The sequence below is a fragment of the Octopus sinensis genome, linkage group LG1 (assembly GCF_006345805.1).
Source record: "Octopus sinensis linkage group LG1, ASM634580v1, whole genome shotgun sequence".
NCBI classification, from domain to species: domain Eukaryota; kingdom Metazoa; phylum Mollusca; class Cephalopoda; order Octopoda; family Octopodidae; genus Octopus; species Octopus sinensis.
In genome coordinates, this window is record NC_042997.1 from 43,224,332 (window position 1) to 43,242,343 (window position 18,012).

The 18,012-nt window shown below is 42.0% G+C and overlaps 1 protein-coding gene across 1 annotated transcript in view; it reads right to left on the reverse strand.

Annotated features, from left to right (window-relative positions):
- LOC118762143 overlaps window positions 1-18,012 on the reverse strand; it is a 78,545-nt gene that overhangs the window by 39,122 nt on the left and 21,411 nt on the right. Inside the window, exons 3-5 of the mRNA XM_036500530.1 lie at window positions 4,413-4,577; window positions 3,031-3,262; window positions 1,812-2,027 (exon numbers count right to left, since the gene is read on the reverse strand). Coding sequence (XP_036356423.1) covers window positions 1,812-2,027; window positions 3,031-3,262; window positions 4,413-4,577 — 613 coding nt within the window. The remainder of the gene's footprint in view (window positions 1-1,811; window positions 2,028-3,030; window positions 3,263-4,412; window positions 4,578-18,012) is intronic.

The window sequence follows — 18,012 nt, forward strand, 5'->3', positions numbered from 1 at the left end:
AATAATTCTATAACTCTATACACACGCTTTCCGTACGTATACATAACGAAAGGCTAAAACGAAAGCAAAAACTCAAAACAAAAACAAAACGAATAATTTTAGACACACGCGTAACAATTAAATTGATTGAGAGTTAAAGAAAGGCCCGTTAACAAAGCAGTCTTGTTCATCCTGACAAAATTTCTCTCGAAAGCCTTTGTTTGTGTGTGTGTGTGTGTGTGAAAACAAAGAAGTCTGAGAAATATCTCACGCTCACCAATGACATGACTGTGGATGAGAAGACGTTATATTAAATGTGGATGGAAGCACTCCGTCGATTCCGACGACGAGGGTTCCGGTTGATCCGAATCAACGGAACAGCCTGCTCGTGAAATTAACGTGTAAGTGGCTGAGCACTCCACAGACACGTGTACCCTTAACGTAGTTCTCGGGGATATTCAGCGTGACACAGAGAGTGACAAGGCCGGCCCCTTGAAATACAGGTACAACAGAAACAGGAAGTAAGAGTGAGAGAAAGTTGTGGTGAAAGAGTACAGCAGGGATCGCCACCATCCCCTGCCGGAGCCTCGTGGTGCTTTAGGTGTTTTCGCTCAATAAACACTCACAACGCCCGGTCTGGGAATCGAAACCGTGATCCTACGACTGCGAGTCCGCTGCCCTAACCACTGGGCTATTGCGCCTCCACATATTAAATGTAAAGTATATTTAACACAAAATAAATCCTGATAATGCCTATCGAAGCAGAAACGAATATACGCTGAAGTTCTCTTGTCTTCAGGCAAACGCCCTGACTTTTCCCTAACGGCAAGCCAATTATGGCGAATTCACGAATATTTAGATAATCTACTCTTTTCATTTGAGGTCGGTCGCAGTTGCCTCGATGCATTAGTTAACTTTTCTCTCAAAGAGAAGATAATTTCAATAAATCAAGAATTCATCTTATATGAATTTTTCTTTTAAGTATATGTTTATTTGTCTTTTATTGACTACATTGCCAGTGTTATAATACCCACATAAATTTCTGCTTTAAATGTGTTAACGAAGGCGTATACTGGCGTCGACGCTTACAACATGTAATAACAATGTAATATTCTCCTTACGTACGTAGACCTTTTTCTTATTTTAATAATTACACTATCTTTTGTGCTCTATTTTTTTTCAACGGTAGTATGTGATTTGATAGCAATTTCAAATTTTGGCACAAGGACATTAATTTAGATCGACCTCAGTGTTCAACTAGTACTTTTTAAATCGATCCCAAAGAGATGAAGGGCAAAGTCGACCTTGGCGTCATTTGAACACAAAGTAATGATGGACGAAATGCCACAGAGTGGTTTGCCCAGTGTTCTTACGATTCCGCTAGCTCGCCACCCAATCCTTGTTTAATGTTACTGTTTATGCTAAGGCAGCAGCAGCGAACTGGCAGGAGATCGTAGCACGCCGGGCAGCTTTTCATCTGTCTTTACTGCAAATTCTGAAGGGGTCGATAAAATAAGTACCAGTTGAATACTGGGGGATCGATGTAATCAACTATCCCCCTACCACAAGATTTCAGACCTTGTGCCTGTAGTAGAATGGAATATTACTGTTTATATTAAAGTAGCGAGCTGGCAGAATCGTTAATACGCCGAGCAAAATGCTTGGCGGTGTTTTATTTGTCTTTACGTTCCGCCGAGGTCAACTTTACCTTTCATTCTTTCTGGGTCTATAAAATAAGTACCTGTCAAGCACTGGGGTCGATGTAATCGACTAGCTCCCTCTCCCAAAATTGTTCAGACCTTGTGCTTATATTAGAAACCGTTTATACTTACCAACACAATATCTCAATTCTTTATCCCACGTAAAACCTTCACTCATCTGGTGGCAATTGCAACTATAATTCAAATTATTGTGCATCAGATGTACGAAATTTATGTTCTTGCTCTGATCTACAAGACATCTTGAATCTGGGAAGAGAGAGCATGGGTTGCTGCTATCACTATCTATATCTAAAATGTTTCCTTGGGTATTTCCCCCATAGCAAGGATCTGAAAAAGAACGCACCATACTTGTATTAAAATGTTTATGAGTCCCTGTCCAACAAAGAAGAAAAGAAAAAGAGAAATTCAAGATACTAATGGAGTAACTCTTAGTCATTGAAAATTAAGAAAAAAACTTTCTCTGATACATTTTCTGAGAATTCGTTTCAAAATCGTACCCATTTATGATAAACCTACACATAAAATAATATAGGTTTCAATAATACCCATTTCTTTACTACCCACAAGGGGCTAAACACAGAAGGGACAAACAAGGACAGACAAACGGATTAAGTCGATTATATCGACCCTAGTGCGTAACTGGTACTTTATTTATCGACCCCGAAAGGATGAAAGCCAAAGTCAACCTCGGCGGAATTTGAACTCAGAACGTAGCGGCAGACGAAATGCCGCTAAGCATTTCACCCGGCGTGCAAACGTTTCTGCCAGCTCGCCGCCTTCTAGGTTTCAATAATAAAGCATCCTGACAAATTGTAATTTAACTAAAGAAAACAATCTAATTATACTCTCTCCAGATTGGCTGAATCAATTTAAGGATGTTTGCTTTTCGAAATTTGTTTGCAAATAAAAGGATTTGCATTTTACTTAGCTGATGTAGTTGTTTGGCTTTTGTGCCTACCAGAGAATGACGTATTATACGCGAAAGATTACTGTTGACAATTTCTGCTATATGTGGCGGACTGAGTTTATCAAAGTACTAAAGGAACATTACAGAGCACATTAAAAATATTTCTTATGTTTATTTCGGACATGCATTTAATGACCAGAACAACAAATGGAAGCTACATGTTTGCTGTTTGAATTGTACTAACAACCTTAGTGAGTGGTTTACCGCTGGAAATATGCCTCTGGCATTGTTATTTCTGTACGACCAAAATTGAAGAATAGAATCACTTCACTTCTACACACAATTAGAATCACTTTACTAAACGTTACACTTTCGTTTAAGCAAGGTAAGCAAATTATTCCCCCTCCCCAGTAAATAACTTACCTGGACAAAAACTCAGTTCCGCGCAAAGAAAAGGTCGTCTGTATTTTATCAATCGGATGTCAAAAATGGGTGGTTTCACTGATTTTTTCAGTATCGATCTCAAACTATTTCTTGACTCTTGAAGAATGTTGAAGTGTAAACACTTGAAACTGTAATGGTTATAATTGTCCAATTCTCGAAGAAGCTCTTTGCGTAACATAGTAAACCAGCACATGTAGTAAGAAGCAGTAGTCTGCAAATAAAAGAAATGTATTTCCTCATTCCAATAGGAATTTTATTATGGTTTAAGATTACCTGAAAAATCATCAGCCAACAACGTCCACCTGAAAAACTGCTAGACCAAAATATCCACCAGAAAAACCTGTAATCTCAGAATGTCCTCCTGAGAATCGTTGTGTGTGTGTGTGTGTGTGTGTGTGTGTGCGTGCGTGCGTGCGAGCGTGTGTGTGTGTGTGTGTGTGTGTGTGTGTGTGGTGTGTGTGTGCTCAGTTGATTACATTGCTATAACTTGCTAGTTTATTCTTCTTATTGATATCATTTTCGGTCACAAGGTATCCTCAACTTGCAAAACCTATGAGGAAGCTGTGCACTGCTTCATCGAGCGATGGTGGAGATACTCCTCCCCCCCCCCCACACACAAGAGTACATTTTAGTACCCTTAACTATCCCTCTTCAGAATACAAATTTCTGACCTTGTGCCAGTTTCAGCAATCTTTATTATTGTCGCTGTAGTTGCGTTGGATTGGTGTCAGGCAATCTTTATTCGATCAATACCATTTAAAAATAATTCCAGATAAATGTATCTACGAGTACATTATATAGCATGTTCTTTGATTTTTTAAATAGTATGATATGATTTAAGAATGATTTGATTGCTAATTTAGCATATGAAGTTCCTTCAGTGATTGTGGCTACAAATTATTTCGCTATTTCTTCTTGTGTCGTTATAGTTAGAACTAATGGAAGCACTTCGTCGGTTACGACGACGAGGGTTCCGGTTGATCCGAATCAACGGAACAGCCTGCTCGTGAAATTAACGTGTAAGTGGCTGAGCACTCCACAGACACGTGTACCCTTAACGTAGAGAGGTACAACAGAAACAGGAAGTAAGAGTGAGAGAAAGTCGTGGTGAAAGAGTACAGCAGGGATCACCACCATCCCCTGCCGGAGCCTCGTGGAACTTTTAGGTGTTTTCGCTCAATAAACACTCACAACGCCCGGTCTAGGAATCGAAACCGCGATCCTATGACCGCGAGTCCGCTGCCCTAACCACTGGGCCATTGCACCTCCACCAGTTAGAACTAATAGCTAAGGAGGAAAGGGAAAAAAACCCCAAAAAAACCTTAGATGAAATGTTATGAATAAAGTTAAATGAAACTCACCAAATATTCAAACTGTTCTGTTTTAGAGAAGTTTGATAGCTTTGATGCCCTCCTAAAATTCTGAAAGTTAGCAATTTCATTGATACATTTTCTCAATCCCAATTCGCAAGCTTTCCTTACCATTGGGTGCATTACAGGAGGCATTGGAAACTGCTGATATAATTTCTAAAAAATAAAAATAAAATTGCATGAAATTATTGCTTGAAAAATTATTGGATCTTTTCGGTTTGAACGGCAGTTTTTTCTAGCGGTGTCATATGAAATTGTCACCCATAATTATGACCCTAGTATCGATCTATTGCATTTCAATCTGTTTTAGGGTTAGAGTTTGTTAGGGTTAGTTAGGGTTAGGGTTAGAGTTAGGGGTGGGGGGAAGGGTATCTTTTTTTTCTTCAGAAATGTAAATAAACCCAATCTGTTTCTTAAACGAGGGACATATTCATACGGCACAGAATGTTTTTTACCTCAATAGACGTCAGTGATTGGTTGAAATTTCAGAAATTGGAGAAAAAAAACAACAAATATCTTACAACCTATAGAATTTTCTCAATAAAGCCAAGAGAAAAAGATGTTTTATAAACACATTCTACCAGTATACGAAGTTTCAAAGTGTTTAGTTACCTAGAAATTATGTTAAAAACTCCCGTTCAAACCGAAAAGATCCAAATTATATTTTTAAGCTAAATAAAAACAAATAGATAAATAAATTCTTTAAAAATTTTGGTGTTTCCATCATTATTGTGGGGTTGCGGTATAGGCTCAGGAAAAACCGAGGCTGTGATCAGTTTCAATGTCCTTACCATCCATGCCAAACCACTTATATTTCACAATGTATTTATCAATAGAAAAAAATCTTTAAAGATGTAATTGCATAAGAGCAATAGCAGTGCACACACTCTCATCGAATCTAATGAGTTAGACGTGTCCTAATCGCTCATGAAACTTTAAGCTATGTGGAGCTGAGTCATACTGTTATTAAACACACATATGTGTGTGTGTGTGTGTGTGTGTGTGTGTGTGTGTGTGTGTATGTGTGTTTGTGTGTTTGTGTGTGTGTGTGTGTGTGTGTGTATGTGTGTGTGGAGGCGCAATGGCCCAGTGGTTAGGGCAGCGGACTCGCGGTCGTAGGATCGCGGTTTCGATTTCCAAACCGGGCGTTTGAAAGAAAACACCTAAAAGCTCCACTCGTGTGAGTGTAAATGTGTGTACTCTCTCTCTCTCTTTCTCTCTTTCTCTTTCTCTCTTTCTCTTTCTCTCTCTCCTCTCTCTCTCTCTCTCTCTCTCTCTCTCTCTCTCTGCCACGTACACACATAAACACACACACATACACACACACTTGTTTCACCCACCTACATAGATGTGCTAGACTAATGCTGGAGATGTGGCCAACCTCTTCATAGTTTTGTGGGAGAAAAAATTCAGGAGGTATTTAGAAAAACAAAACAAAACAATAGCCGTTATCATGTTCAGCAGATACAGAGACAACATAAACTTTCTGTTTAAGGTCACCCCAAATACAAATACCAAAAAAAAAAAAAAGAAAAGAAAACCTGAAAAGATAACCACATAAAGCTATGGCAGAGCTAGAATGTGTATCCCACGCGGTAGCCCTTCATTCCATCATCATCATCATCACCCAGGCTTCAAGCCTATTCAATCGCACAGTGGACCCAAAAGTGCGAACCCCATAAAAGTATCACCCGGGGCTACCCACCCTCTTACATTCCTCACTTATACTATTGAGGGGTTGCATCTGGCTCATAGCTAACTCCATCCAGCCAAAGTGTCCAGATGACAACCGACTGCCTGTTCGTGCATACTTCACTACTTGTCCCGACGGACTTGGTAAACACCCACAAAGTTATCAACCACCTCACCAACAACAACACTGAACACCTTTTTGATCTTCATGTGTCTAACACACGTGGACATGCCTACAAAGTCAGAAAACAACACAGCTCCCATGACTTTCGGAAACATTTTTTCACGCTCAGAGTTGCTGAAGCATGGAATAAACTGCCTGCGTCAGTTGTTGACTGCCATGACACTGCATCCTTTAAGGCCCTCATGCTTTCCGAAACCCGCCGAAACTACACCTGATTATATATACACTTTAGATGAGTTGAAGTGCACCTGAGCACTGTACACAATTATTATTATTATTATTATACTGAACTCTGGTTAGAGAAAATAGGTTACAAAATACAGTTCTTTCATTCGTATTATGCGAGACCCATGGCCACCGAATACTTAGTCCATAAGAACTCCGTGATGCCCGAGAGCATTAAAATAAATATTATAGAAGTCTTAAAAAGGGGAGTAAATAACATAGCCCCTTTTGCGCCAATGGATAGAATAAGGGTGTATGGGAGAGGCGGCTAAGAAGAGTTTAGAAAGCATACAAATCATGAATAGTCGGGAGATAATTAGTAAGTTAGACTCGTAGTGAAATATTTAGATGCGGGCGCGGCGGCGAGCTGGCAGAAACGTTAGCACGCCGACGAAATGCTAAGCGGTATTTCGTCTGCCGCTACGTTCTGAGTTCAAATTCCGCCGAGGTCGACTTTGCCTTTCATCCTTTCGGGGTCGATTAAATAAGTACCAGTTACGCACTGGGATCGATATAATTGACTTAATCCCTTTGTCTGTCCTTGTGTGTCTCCTCTGTGTTTAGCCCCTTGTGGGTAGTAAAGAAATAGGTATTTCGTCTGCCGCTACGTTCTGAGTTCAAATTCCGCCGTTAGCTCAAATTCCTCTGCTGAGTTCAAATTCGTGCTCGATAAATTAAGTACCAGTTGCGTATTGCGGTCGATCTAATCAACCGGCCCCCTCAACAAAAATTTCGGGCCTTAGCTTAAAGTAGAAAAAAATATTCAAAGAAGGCGGCGAGCTGGCAGAATCGTTAGCACACCGGGCGAAATGTTTAGCGGTAATTCTTTTGTCTTTACGCTCTGAGTTCAAATTCCGCCGAGGTCGACTTTGCCTTTCATCCTTTCGGGGTCGAAAAATTAAGTACCAGTTACGCACTGGGGTCGATGTAATCGACTTAATCCGTTTGTCTCTCCTTGTTTGTACCCTCTAGGTTTAGCCCATTGTGGGCAATAAAGAAATAAGAATCGTTAGCACACCGGGCGAAATGCTAAGCGGCATTTCATCTGTCCCTAACCCTAACCTTGTGTCTATAGTAGAAAGGATTATTAATATTCAGAGTGCGCGGCAATCTGACAGAATCGTTAGCAGGCTGGGCAAAACGCTTAGCGGCATTTTGCCCCACTTTACGTTCAAATTCCACCGCGGTCGACTTTGCCTTAAGAAAATAAGTATCAATTATTTGATAAAATAAGTATCAGTTGAGCACTGGGTTCCATGTATTCGACTGACCCCTTCTCATTCATAAGGCAGCAAGCTACTAAATCGTTAGCAAGATGGACAAAAATACTAAGCGGCATTTTGTCTGACTTCATGTTCTGAGTTCCGTCGAGGTAGGCTTTGCTTTTCATTCTTTCGTGGTCGATTATAAATAAGTACCAATTAAGTACTAGGGTCGATGCAATCGACTTCCTCCTTGCCTGAAAATTTCAGGCCTTATACCTATAGTAGAAAGAATTACTCATATTTAATCATTAATTCTATCAAGGTCAACTTTGCCTTTCATTCTTTTGGGGGTCGATTAAATAAGTACCAGTTGAGCTCTGGGGTCGATGTAATCGGCTTGACCCTCTCGCCTGATATTGCTGGTCTTCTGCCAACATTTGAAACCAATATTCAGTCGTTAAATCCCAAATTCCTTAACTCAAAGCCCTTCAATACTTAAGCCTTTCACTGCCGAATGGAGTAGGGACCATTAACAGCCCCCCCCCCCTATTCTCAACTCGAAACTCTCCTCTCCCAGGTCGTGTTAGTTTTATGTTGTCATTGATATCTCTGTAATTCTACTTTTCTATGTAGAGGCGTTGGCCCAAGGAAAACCCATTCTTTGCATTTGGGAAGATGCGATCCATATCATAGTCTGGCCTCTATTCTTTGACCTGTTCACTATGGGAAGCACTACCAAAAGCTTGTGTTCCACTGCAACAGCTTTCAGGATCATTGAGTTACGCGCAAGCCTCCCCACCACAACAAGGTCTGGGCCTGATGAACTTCGTCATGACTTTCTTTATTAAGCATTTTTTTCGAGGAATGATTAAAATACGGCATATAAGCCACAACACCGCTGCAAGGACAGGGTATTGTGGTGACCTAAATCCTACGCTTTACTGTAATTTTATGGTGAGGAAATTACAATATTATTCGATAACTAATTATATGGCAATTATTCCGTGGTATGGGAGACAACTCTAGATATGTTTGGGTCATAACATTACCGTTCTTGTAATACCAACATCGTGAGTAGTAATTGGATTAGCCAAAGTACGAGTAGTGTTGTGAATCCTCGAGTATAATCCGCATTTTCCCACCAAAATTTAACGGTCAAAATCCCTAGTGCGTACTATATACGAGGTTAAAAATGAAAATTATTTTCTAAGCAATGTCCGAGTCTCTATTTGCTGTCCGGCAATGTTTATTCAGACGCATTTTGTGATATCGGGCACAAAAATACCTTAAACTAAGCCTAAAAGCAATGCAGTCATAAAAGAATCATCCATAACTTGCAATAAGCAAAATTTATTAAACGTTATTACTGTTATTTCTTTATTTTCTGCAAATAAAATGCACAAAAAATGTACACGTTTGCATTATGTTATATATACAATAATAAACATAGGACGTTACCGTATACAGTTTTACAAACGAAGGACGTTATATAGACCTCCTTGACTCAAGTTAGAGAAAGGGTGCGTATTATACACAAGGTTTAGGTTTTTCAGCGGTACAGCCCCCTAAAAATCCCCTGCGTATTATACTCAAGGGCGGACTATACTCGAGGATTTACGGGATTCGTCATTAATATTGCACTTTGCCCGATGGAAGTGTGGTTAAGTAGTCCGTCATTTCTTTGTTTTGTTTTTTTTTTGTTACTTTTTTATTTGTAACCATATGGTTTACATTTGATCTTACTATACGGTATATTGTGCACTATGAAGTAGTCTAATAAACCGACAACACGCCTCTCCCTTTATAAAACAACAGCCATTTAAATTTACATCGCACTTATTTCTCAAAAATATCAGTTATCTAATCTTATTCGAGTTATTTCCCTTGCTTTATTCTTCTATCAAAACATTTATGAATGGAAACTCTGCAATGGAAAATTGCGTTGCATTTGTCCGTGGTACATCATGTGTGTATGTAGGTCGTGGGTCTGTGGTAGGAGGCTTGCTGCCCAGACACATGCAGTAGGCACTTTGGACAAGTGTTTTCTACAATGGCCTCGGAACTACCAAAGCCTTGTAAGTGGATTTGGTAGGCGGAAACTGAAAGAAGCCCGAGTGTGTGTGTGTGTGTATATATACATACATACATACATATATATATACTCTACTCTTTTACTATTCTTATTCTTTGTAAGCCCAGTACTTATTCTATCGGTCTCTTTTGCCGAACTGCTAAGTGACGGGTACGTAAACACACCAGCATCGGTTGTCAAGCAATGCTAGGGGGACACACACAGACACACAAACACATACACACATATATATATATACATATATACGACAGGCTTCTTTCAGTTTCCGTCTACCAAATCCACTCACATGGCATTGGTCGGCCCGGGGCTATAGCAGAAGACACTTGCCCAAGATGCCACGCAGTGGGACTGAACCCGGAACCATGCGGTTGGTTAGCAAGCTACTTACCACACAGCCACTCCTGCGATATATATATATATATATATATATATATATTATATATATATATATATATATATATATATATATATATATATATATATATATTATATATATATATATATATATATATATATATATATATATAATATATGTATGTATGTATGTATGTATGTATGTATGTATGTATGTATGTATGTATGTATGTATGTATGTGTGTGTGCGTGTGTCTGTGTGTGTAATGTGAAGAAACAAAAGACCTGGTAATTCAATCCGCAAACATGACTCCGATTAGAGATGGATTTAAAGGACAAATGTATAAGATAGAATAAAAGTATATAAATACACAGACATTTTTTAAAAATCTATAAATAACTAAATTAATTAATTAAAAATATGTGTGTAAATTCATAGATTTTTAAAAATCGCTGGGATGGAGAGATAAAAAACATTAAAACATGCGTGCATAGGTAAAAATATTGGAGAAAGTCTGAAGTGGTGATGGAAGCGAACTAAAAGATACAAGGAGGAGCGAGGTTAAAATTCGGGATAGTTAAAATTAGTTAAAGTAGGGTACCAACGGCCGTTTTGGGGGGTTCATTGCGGAAAAATAAAGCGTACCTATTATTTGGCAATTCCACCTTCTTCAGGGTAACCGGTTTTCCATGACGAATTGATTTTATTACGGCCATAAAGGCCTAAACATAGAGGGAACAGACATGGAGTCAGGAGTGATTCGCCCTCGAATGATTAAGTGGATGATTTTTTAAAAAATATAACAAGAATAATGAAAAAGCAAAAAAGCATGAAGTGATAAATGGGTATGACCCCACTGACCACGATCCATCACTGATCCTTTCGTGATATCTTTTGTCTTCTCTTAACTTGGCACATTCACTCTCAGCATATGTGCCACTTTTTCCCATCTTTTCTCGAATATACTCAATGACAAGCAACTCCTTTCCAGCCTCACATTCCTCTTGAGTTGGGAAACCAAAAAGCTTACCAACCCCCGACTGGAGATGAAGTTGCCTGTCCCTGTTCCTTTCATGCGCGACTTCCACACCACCTCTTTTCCAATCGCTACTACAGTAAGAAAACAGACCTTCCCCTCCCTTTCAAGGAGGCTGGAGGAACAATCTTTATGATCGACTCGGAAGACAACTGTACTCTTCCTAAACACGACAGTAGTTGTTCGACAAAAACCCACAACTCCAATAACCTCGGACACTGCACAATAGCGTGCAGAACAGTTCCACTGCTCCGCTTGCATCTTGGGCAAGTGGGCTGGCATGGAATGTCGTACTTGGCGAGTTTACCCCGAGCAGGTAATGGCTCCTCGGTAACATTGCCAAGCCAGAGACCGATGAAAATTATCCAAAGGCCCCGGACAAATGTCCTTCGGAACAAACCAACACCCCAGATCATCGTCATGCTTTTCCCCAGCCAGTCTCCTATAGAATTACGAGGTAGCACCCCCACCACCGGCATTACCCGTCCGGTAGAGAAAGGCGAGTGCCCGCCGACATTCGGCCTGCCACACACCCAACTTAGGTCTACGTTTTATCCACGGTTCCAATCCACCGAAACCAGTGAATCGAGGAAGAATCAGTTTGACGAATGGAGACCACACCCACTCACTTTCCAGGTAGAGCCAGAGATGCCTCAGCCCCAACGCATGTCTGCGCATCATTAGTCATGGCATTCCTAGCCCACCCGTTAGCAGCTGTTGGCAACCGACAGAGCACCTTACAAGTGGAGCCCTGCCCCTCCACAAAAAGGGGAAGAGCATCCGTTCCATCTTGATTAGCCACGAATCGGGACAAGACACGACGGTCAGGCGGTAAGTAATCACAGATGCGGTAAGCACATTTGCAACCTCAGCCTTCCCTTTCAGGGATAGCCACCGCTCAGACCAGGTCTGAGTTAGGTTGGCCACTCTGCTCGCCACCTCGCTCCAATTCTTCTCTATCTGGAGGTCCGGACCGAACCAGACCCCTAGCAATTTAACCCCCACCCCTGTCCAACGATCGACGACGTTGTTAGGAGGTATTGACTTGCCTCTGTAGGTGCCGAGTTGCAAGCCGACTGACTTATCCCGATTAATTTTTGCCTCGCCTACTCTGAAGGTGGTCCACCTCCAACACGATGATGGTGATTTCGTCCGCATACGCTATAACCGATCTTCCACAACCGAGATCACGCTGAGCGTCCCTCATACCCCCCACTGCCACTGTAATGGCTCCAGAGCCAACACATACAGAAGGGGGCGGGGAGAAGGGACATCCTTGACGCGCCGAACGTTTGATGGAGAACGGTTTCGAGAGGAAATTGTTCACCCAAACTACCGAATCGATGTCGCCATACAAAGCAATGATCCAATTCCGAAAGGTCGGGCCAAGCCCAACCGCCGCGAGGACCGACACCACACACCGATTGTCAACCCTATCGAAAGCTTTCGATTGGTCTAAATGGACCAGTGTCCCACCCTTGCCAGGAAGCCTATTTACCCTCTCTAGACAGCACCCTCTTTCTGGTTCACAGATCTGGATATAAAGACGTTCTTCTGCCAGTTGGTGTAGACGCATGCCAGCAGGGGCCCAAACAAGCCTGGCATTCTGAAATAAAGCTCATATGGAAAACCATCCAGTCCCGCCGCAATCCGGCAAAGCCTCCTCCACTCCGCAGCCGTATTCGACCCTTCCCAACACTCCACTTCCCGCCACGAGAGGCGCGGCACGTCGGTAAAGAAGTCCGTGAGATCCCTCATGCGCTCCGGCCCACCGTCCCTCCCGAACAGCTGGGTGAAATGCTCCTGAAAAACCTTACACATCTCCTCGGGTTCATCTATCGTTGATCTGTCAAAGACCTAATTGTGACATCATTGCCACGTTGAGTCTCTACTACACGGGACCAACCTTTCCTTCCCTTGCACGTAGCCTAGATCTGACAAGGCATCCCTCGTGTTTGGTCTCAGGGTGCTGGTTTAGCGCCTATCACGCAGCCATCACTTGGGACGCATTGCCAGTCCTCAATGCCACATCTAGTGCCTTAACTAGATCCCTTTCTATTCTATTCTATTCTATTCTTCTTGCGTGCTAGCTCTTTGCTAAACCTAACCGACTCAAACTTGATGACTCTTTTGAGGGCCATCTAACATCTGTTATTAATAATGGCGCCGGTTAAAGCCTTCATGACTAGTTGTCTTATCCGACTCCTATACTCCTCATAGTCCAAGAGAGACTTGTTGAGTTTCCAGTAGCCGGGCCCTGTCTACGTACTCTATCTAAGTCTAGTCTACAGGTCACATATTTGTGATCGCTGTAGCAGACATAGGGAAATTGTGGGCAGCTGGCTAACTCTTTTTCATTACGTCTAACTACAATTCCATCTAAGTACGACCTAGAAGGTCCGTCGCTATTAGTCCAAGTCCACACTGAAGCGTCCGGATATTCTAGTCTGTATCGAACTGCCAGCTGAAAACAATTGAGCAGATCGCTGAGGCTTGATTTACTCTTCCTATCTGGGTTCGAGCCAACGCAATCTACGCATACATCGCAGATTGTGTTTAAGTCGCCCAACACCACTAAAAATTGTGACGTTCCTAGAAAAATTTCTAGGCTTCGAAAATAATCGGATTGCCCCGCTCTACAAGGAACGTATACAGCTACCAACCTGTGTGTGTGTGTGATAACGTGGATATACTGTAGGAAAACTGCAATACTGTTGTATTCGCCTTGAGACAGCATCTTGTATAGACGTATAGTACTAAAAAGCAGAGAAATATCAATAGCAGGTGAAAAGTATCCGGCAGTGGCGGTGAAAGTGCTAGATCCGGGATTTCTACGTTTTTGCACGTCGTCGGTGGTGAGTATCCACTATCAACCGTTTGCTTTGACAAATTTTGTCTCTGTTCATATAGAAAAACTGATTAACAAATTCTTAGCTGTAGAGTAACTTTTCGTCTGCTCCTGATACTTTTGTGCGTGTTAGCACTATATATTCTATTATTCTTTTATTCTTTAACTTGTTTCAGTCATTTGACTGCGGCCATGCTGGACACCGCCTTCAGTCGAGCAAACCGACCCCAGGACTTATTCTTTGTAAGCCTAGTACTTATTCTATCGGTCTATTTTGCCGAACCGTTAAGTTACGGGGTCGTAAACACACCAGCATCGGTTGACAAGCGATGTTGGGGAGACAAACACAGACACACAAACATATACACAGACATACATAAACATATACATATATACGACGGGCTTCTTTCAGTTTCCGTCTACCATATCCACTCACAAGGATTTGGTCGGCCCGAGGCCATAGTAGAAGACACTTGCCCGAGGTGCCACGCAGTGGGACTGAACCCGGAACCATGTGGTTGGTAAACAAGCTACTTACCACATAGCCACTCCTACGCCTACATATACTAGAGATATTTTTTCGAGACGAATACGGCAGTATTCTGGCTCTCCGACATTATATTCACGTTCTATATTGATATTGCTTCTATTGCTAATAACGAAGGAATGAATGATACAGGGGTGTTAGTGGGAGAGTTGTTGTTGTTGTTGTTTGTGGTGGTGGGAGTGAAGATGACGTGTGGTGGTGATGGTGACTTGTTTCTACTGTTGCTGCTATGTACAGTGACAAGATTCCCCTCTGGGGACACCGATTTATAGTTAGATAACCTGCCTCATGCGATTAACAGACACATTAGGATACGCCAGTGAAGCGAGAACCAGCAGACTTCTTCTCTATCGAATCTATCATGTGTGACTCTAACGTTAAAGATTTCGCTAGCGTTTTATTGAAATTTCATTGTTACTACTCTCTTTCTCTCTCTTTTACTTGTTTCAGTCATTTGACTGCGGCCATGCTGGAGCACCGCCTTTAGTCGAGCAAATCGACCCCGGGACTTATTCTTTGTAAGCCCAGGACTTATTCTATCGGTCTCTTTTGCCGAACCGCTAAGTAACGGGGACGTAAACACACCAGCATCGGTTGTCAAGCAATGCTAGGGGAACAAACACAGACACACAAACACACACACACATACATATATATATACATATATACGACAGGCTTCTTTCAGTTTCCGTCTACCAAATCCACTCACAAGGCATTGGTCGGCCCGGGGCTATAGCAGAAGACAATTGCCCAAGGTGCCACGCAGTGGGACTGAACCCAGAACCATGTGGTTGGTTAGCTAGCTACTTACCACACAGCCACTCCTGCGCCTACTAATTTATTTATTTATTTATTTATTTATTTATTTATTTACAGACCTTAACAGTTCACAGTCTGGAGTTCCAAAGGATTATATTCCCAATAGAGTTGTAGACGTGGTTGTTAAACGACAATGATAAGCTTTGTACTTCGCGACGATCTAGTCGACCTTGCTACAAGAACTACCTATTGGCATTAGCGCAGGAGTGGCTGTGTGGTAAGTAGCTTGCTTACCAACTACATGGTTCCGAGTTCAGTCCCACTGCGTGGCACCTTGGGCAAGTGTCTTCTACTATAGCCTCGGGACGACCAAAACCTTGTGAGTGGATTTGGTAGACGGAAACTGAAAGAAGCCCATCGTATATATGTATATGTATATATATATATATATATATATATCTATGTGTTTGTGTGTCTGTGTTTGCCCCCCCCCCCCCCAACATCGCTTGACAACCGATGCTGGTGTGGTTACGTCCCCATCACTTAGCGGTTCGGCAAAAGAGACCGATAGAATAAATACTAGATTTACAAAGAATAAGTCCTGGGGTCGAATTGCTCGACTAAAGGCGGTGCTCCAGCATGGCCGCAGTCAAAAGACTGAAACGAGTAAAAGAGTAAAAGAGACTACTATCCAAATAATGCTCGCAGACTCGTGCAGATACGCCACTGTCATCGGCATTATGTTTTTAAGTAAATGTGAAGAGCACAATTTTCTAATCACCATCACATTATTCCGACAAGGAAACAGAGTGTTGCTGACAACATCCAGAATATTAAAAAAAACTGGTGTATGTTTGACTATGGGAAGCACTCCGTCGGTTACGACGACGAGGGTTCCGGTTGAACCGAATCAACGGAACAGCCTGCTCGTGAAATTAACGTGTAAGTGGCTGAGCACTCCACAGACACGTGTACCCGTAACGTAGTTCTCGGGGATATTCAGCGTGACACAGAGAGTGACAAGGCCGGCCCCTTGAAATACAGGTACAACAGAAACAGGAAGTAAGAGTGAGAGAAAGTTGTGGTGAAAGAGTACAGCAGGGATCACCACCATCCCTGCCGGAGCCTCGTGGAGCTTTAGGTGTTTTCGCTCAATAAACACTCACAACGCCCGGTCTGGGAATCGAAACCGCGATCCTATGACCGCGAGTCCGCTGCCCTAACCACTGGGCCATTGCGCCTCCACATGTTTGACTATAGCATCGCAGGGATCCGAGATTGCAAGGATGTGTTCTTAACGGCAGTGCTTAAATGATAAACTGTCATCAGTTTGACGAAATGGGACGCTATTGATAATACGTGGCATGCTCCACTGGCGAGTATCTCTGGAGTTTGTCAGGAGTGCTTGGGTTTAATGACAAAAAAAAAGAATTGGTTTGGTAAGAGCAACGTCCAAATAAAGCAGTTACAGAAAGAGAGCAGCTTTTCATGCTAATGTAAACGAGAATAAGAATGAGCGCAAAAGCAAAGCTTATCAGCAAGCAGAGATTGACGTCCTGACACAAGTACGTATAATGAAATACTATCGATGACAAACCAAAGCACTAGAAATTCAGGAACTGACTGTATGACATAAGATGAGACTAAAAATCTATTAAGCATTAATAAATCTCCGAACGAGATGTAAACAGTAACCGCTCGACAACGTAAAGTGTACTAGCCATCTGAATGTGGCCATCCACTGGGGGTGGGTGTTACTGACGCTTGTAGCCCCAGGAGATCGACTTCTCCAGCTGGCCTTAGACACAATTTCTGTGCCCTTATGATATTTACCATACGTTGACGAGAGGCAAAAACCTTGAAACTATAGTCCGTATGTATCACTTAGGTTTTCGAGGGAGGACGACCTCCCTTTGCAAATATCATAAGGGCACAGAAATTGTGTCTAAGGCCAGCTGGAGACGTCGATCTCCTGGGGCTAAAAGCGTCAGTAACACCCACCCCCAGTGGATGGCCACATTCAGATGGCTAGTACACTTTACGATAAAAATCTATTGCTCTAGTTTAATTGGTTCAACCATCAGATTTAAAGACGGTACAAAACTTATAAATGTACAAGCAGCTATCAACAACAGATGGGAAGTGTGTTAAAGACTTGCTAAATCGTAACCGAGCAACCAACGAAATACATCTGGATACCATCGCACAAAAGCAAAGTTTGAACAACTCAGTTGTGACACTTGATATTAAAAAAAGAAAAAGCAGGAAACACCTCGTTCCCTGAAAACAAGACACCCAGGTATAATGGAATTTTGGTTGAGATACATGAATTTTGGGAGTGTAATACTTAAAACAAAGCTGATTTGTACGCCAGAAGAGGTAACAGTTGACTTCGGAGATACAACGGAAGCATTTTGAAAAATACTCGGTAATCTTGCTCGTCAACCACTAATGAAGTTTCTGGCTTAACCGACTTGTAGCGTAGACTCGGGTGAAATTCCTCTCTCCCATCTATCGACGTGCATTCGAACGTAGCAGGGAACAGCTAGCGTTTGGTCGCTATTTGGATCATGCTGTGTCCACTACACTGATTGGTTGGTATTGGCGCAATTCGTCTCATACACTGTTCTGTCAACTTGCCGCGGATA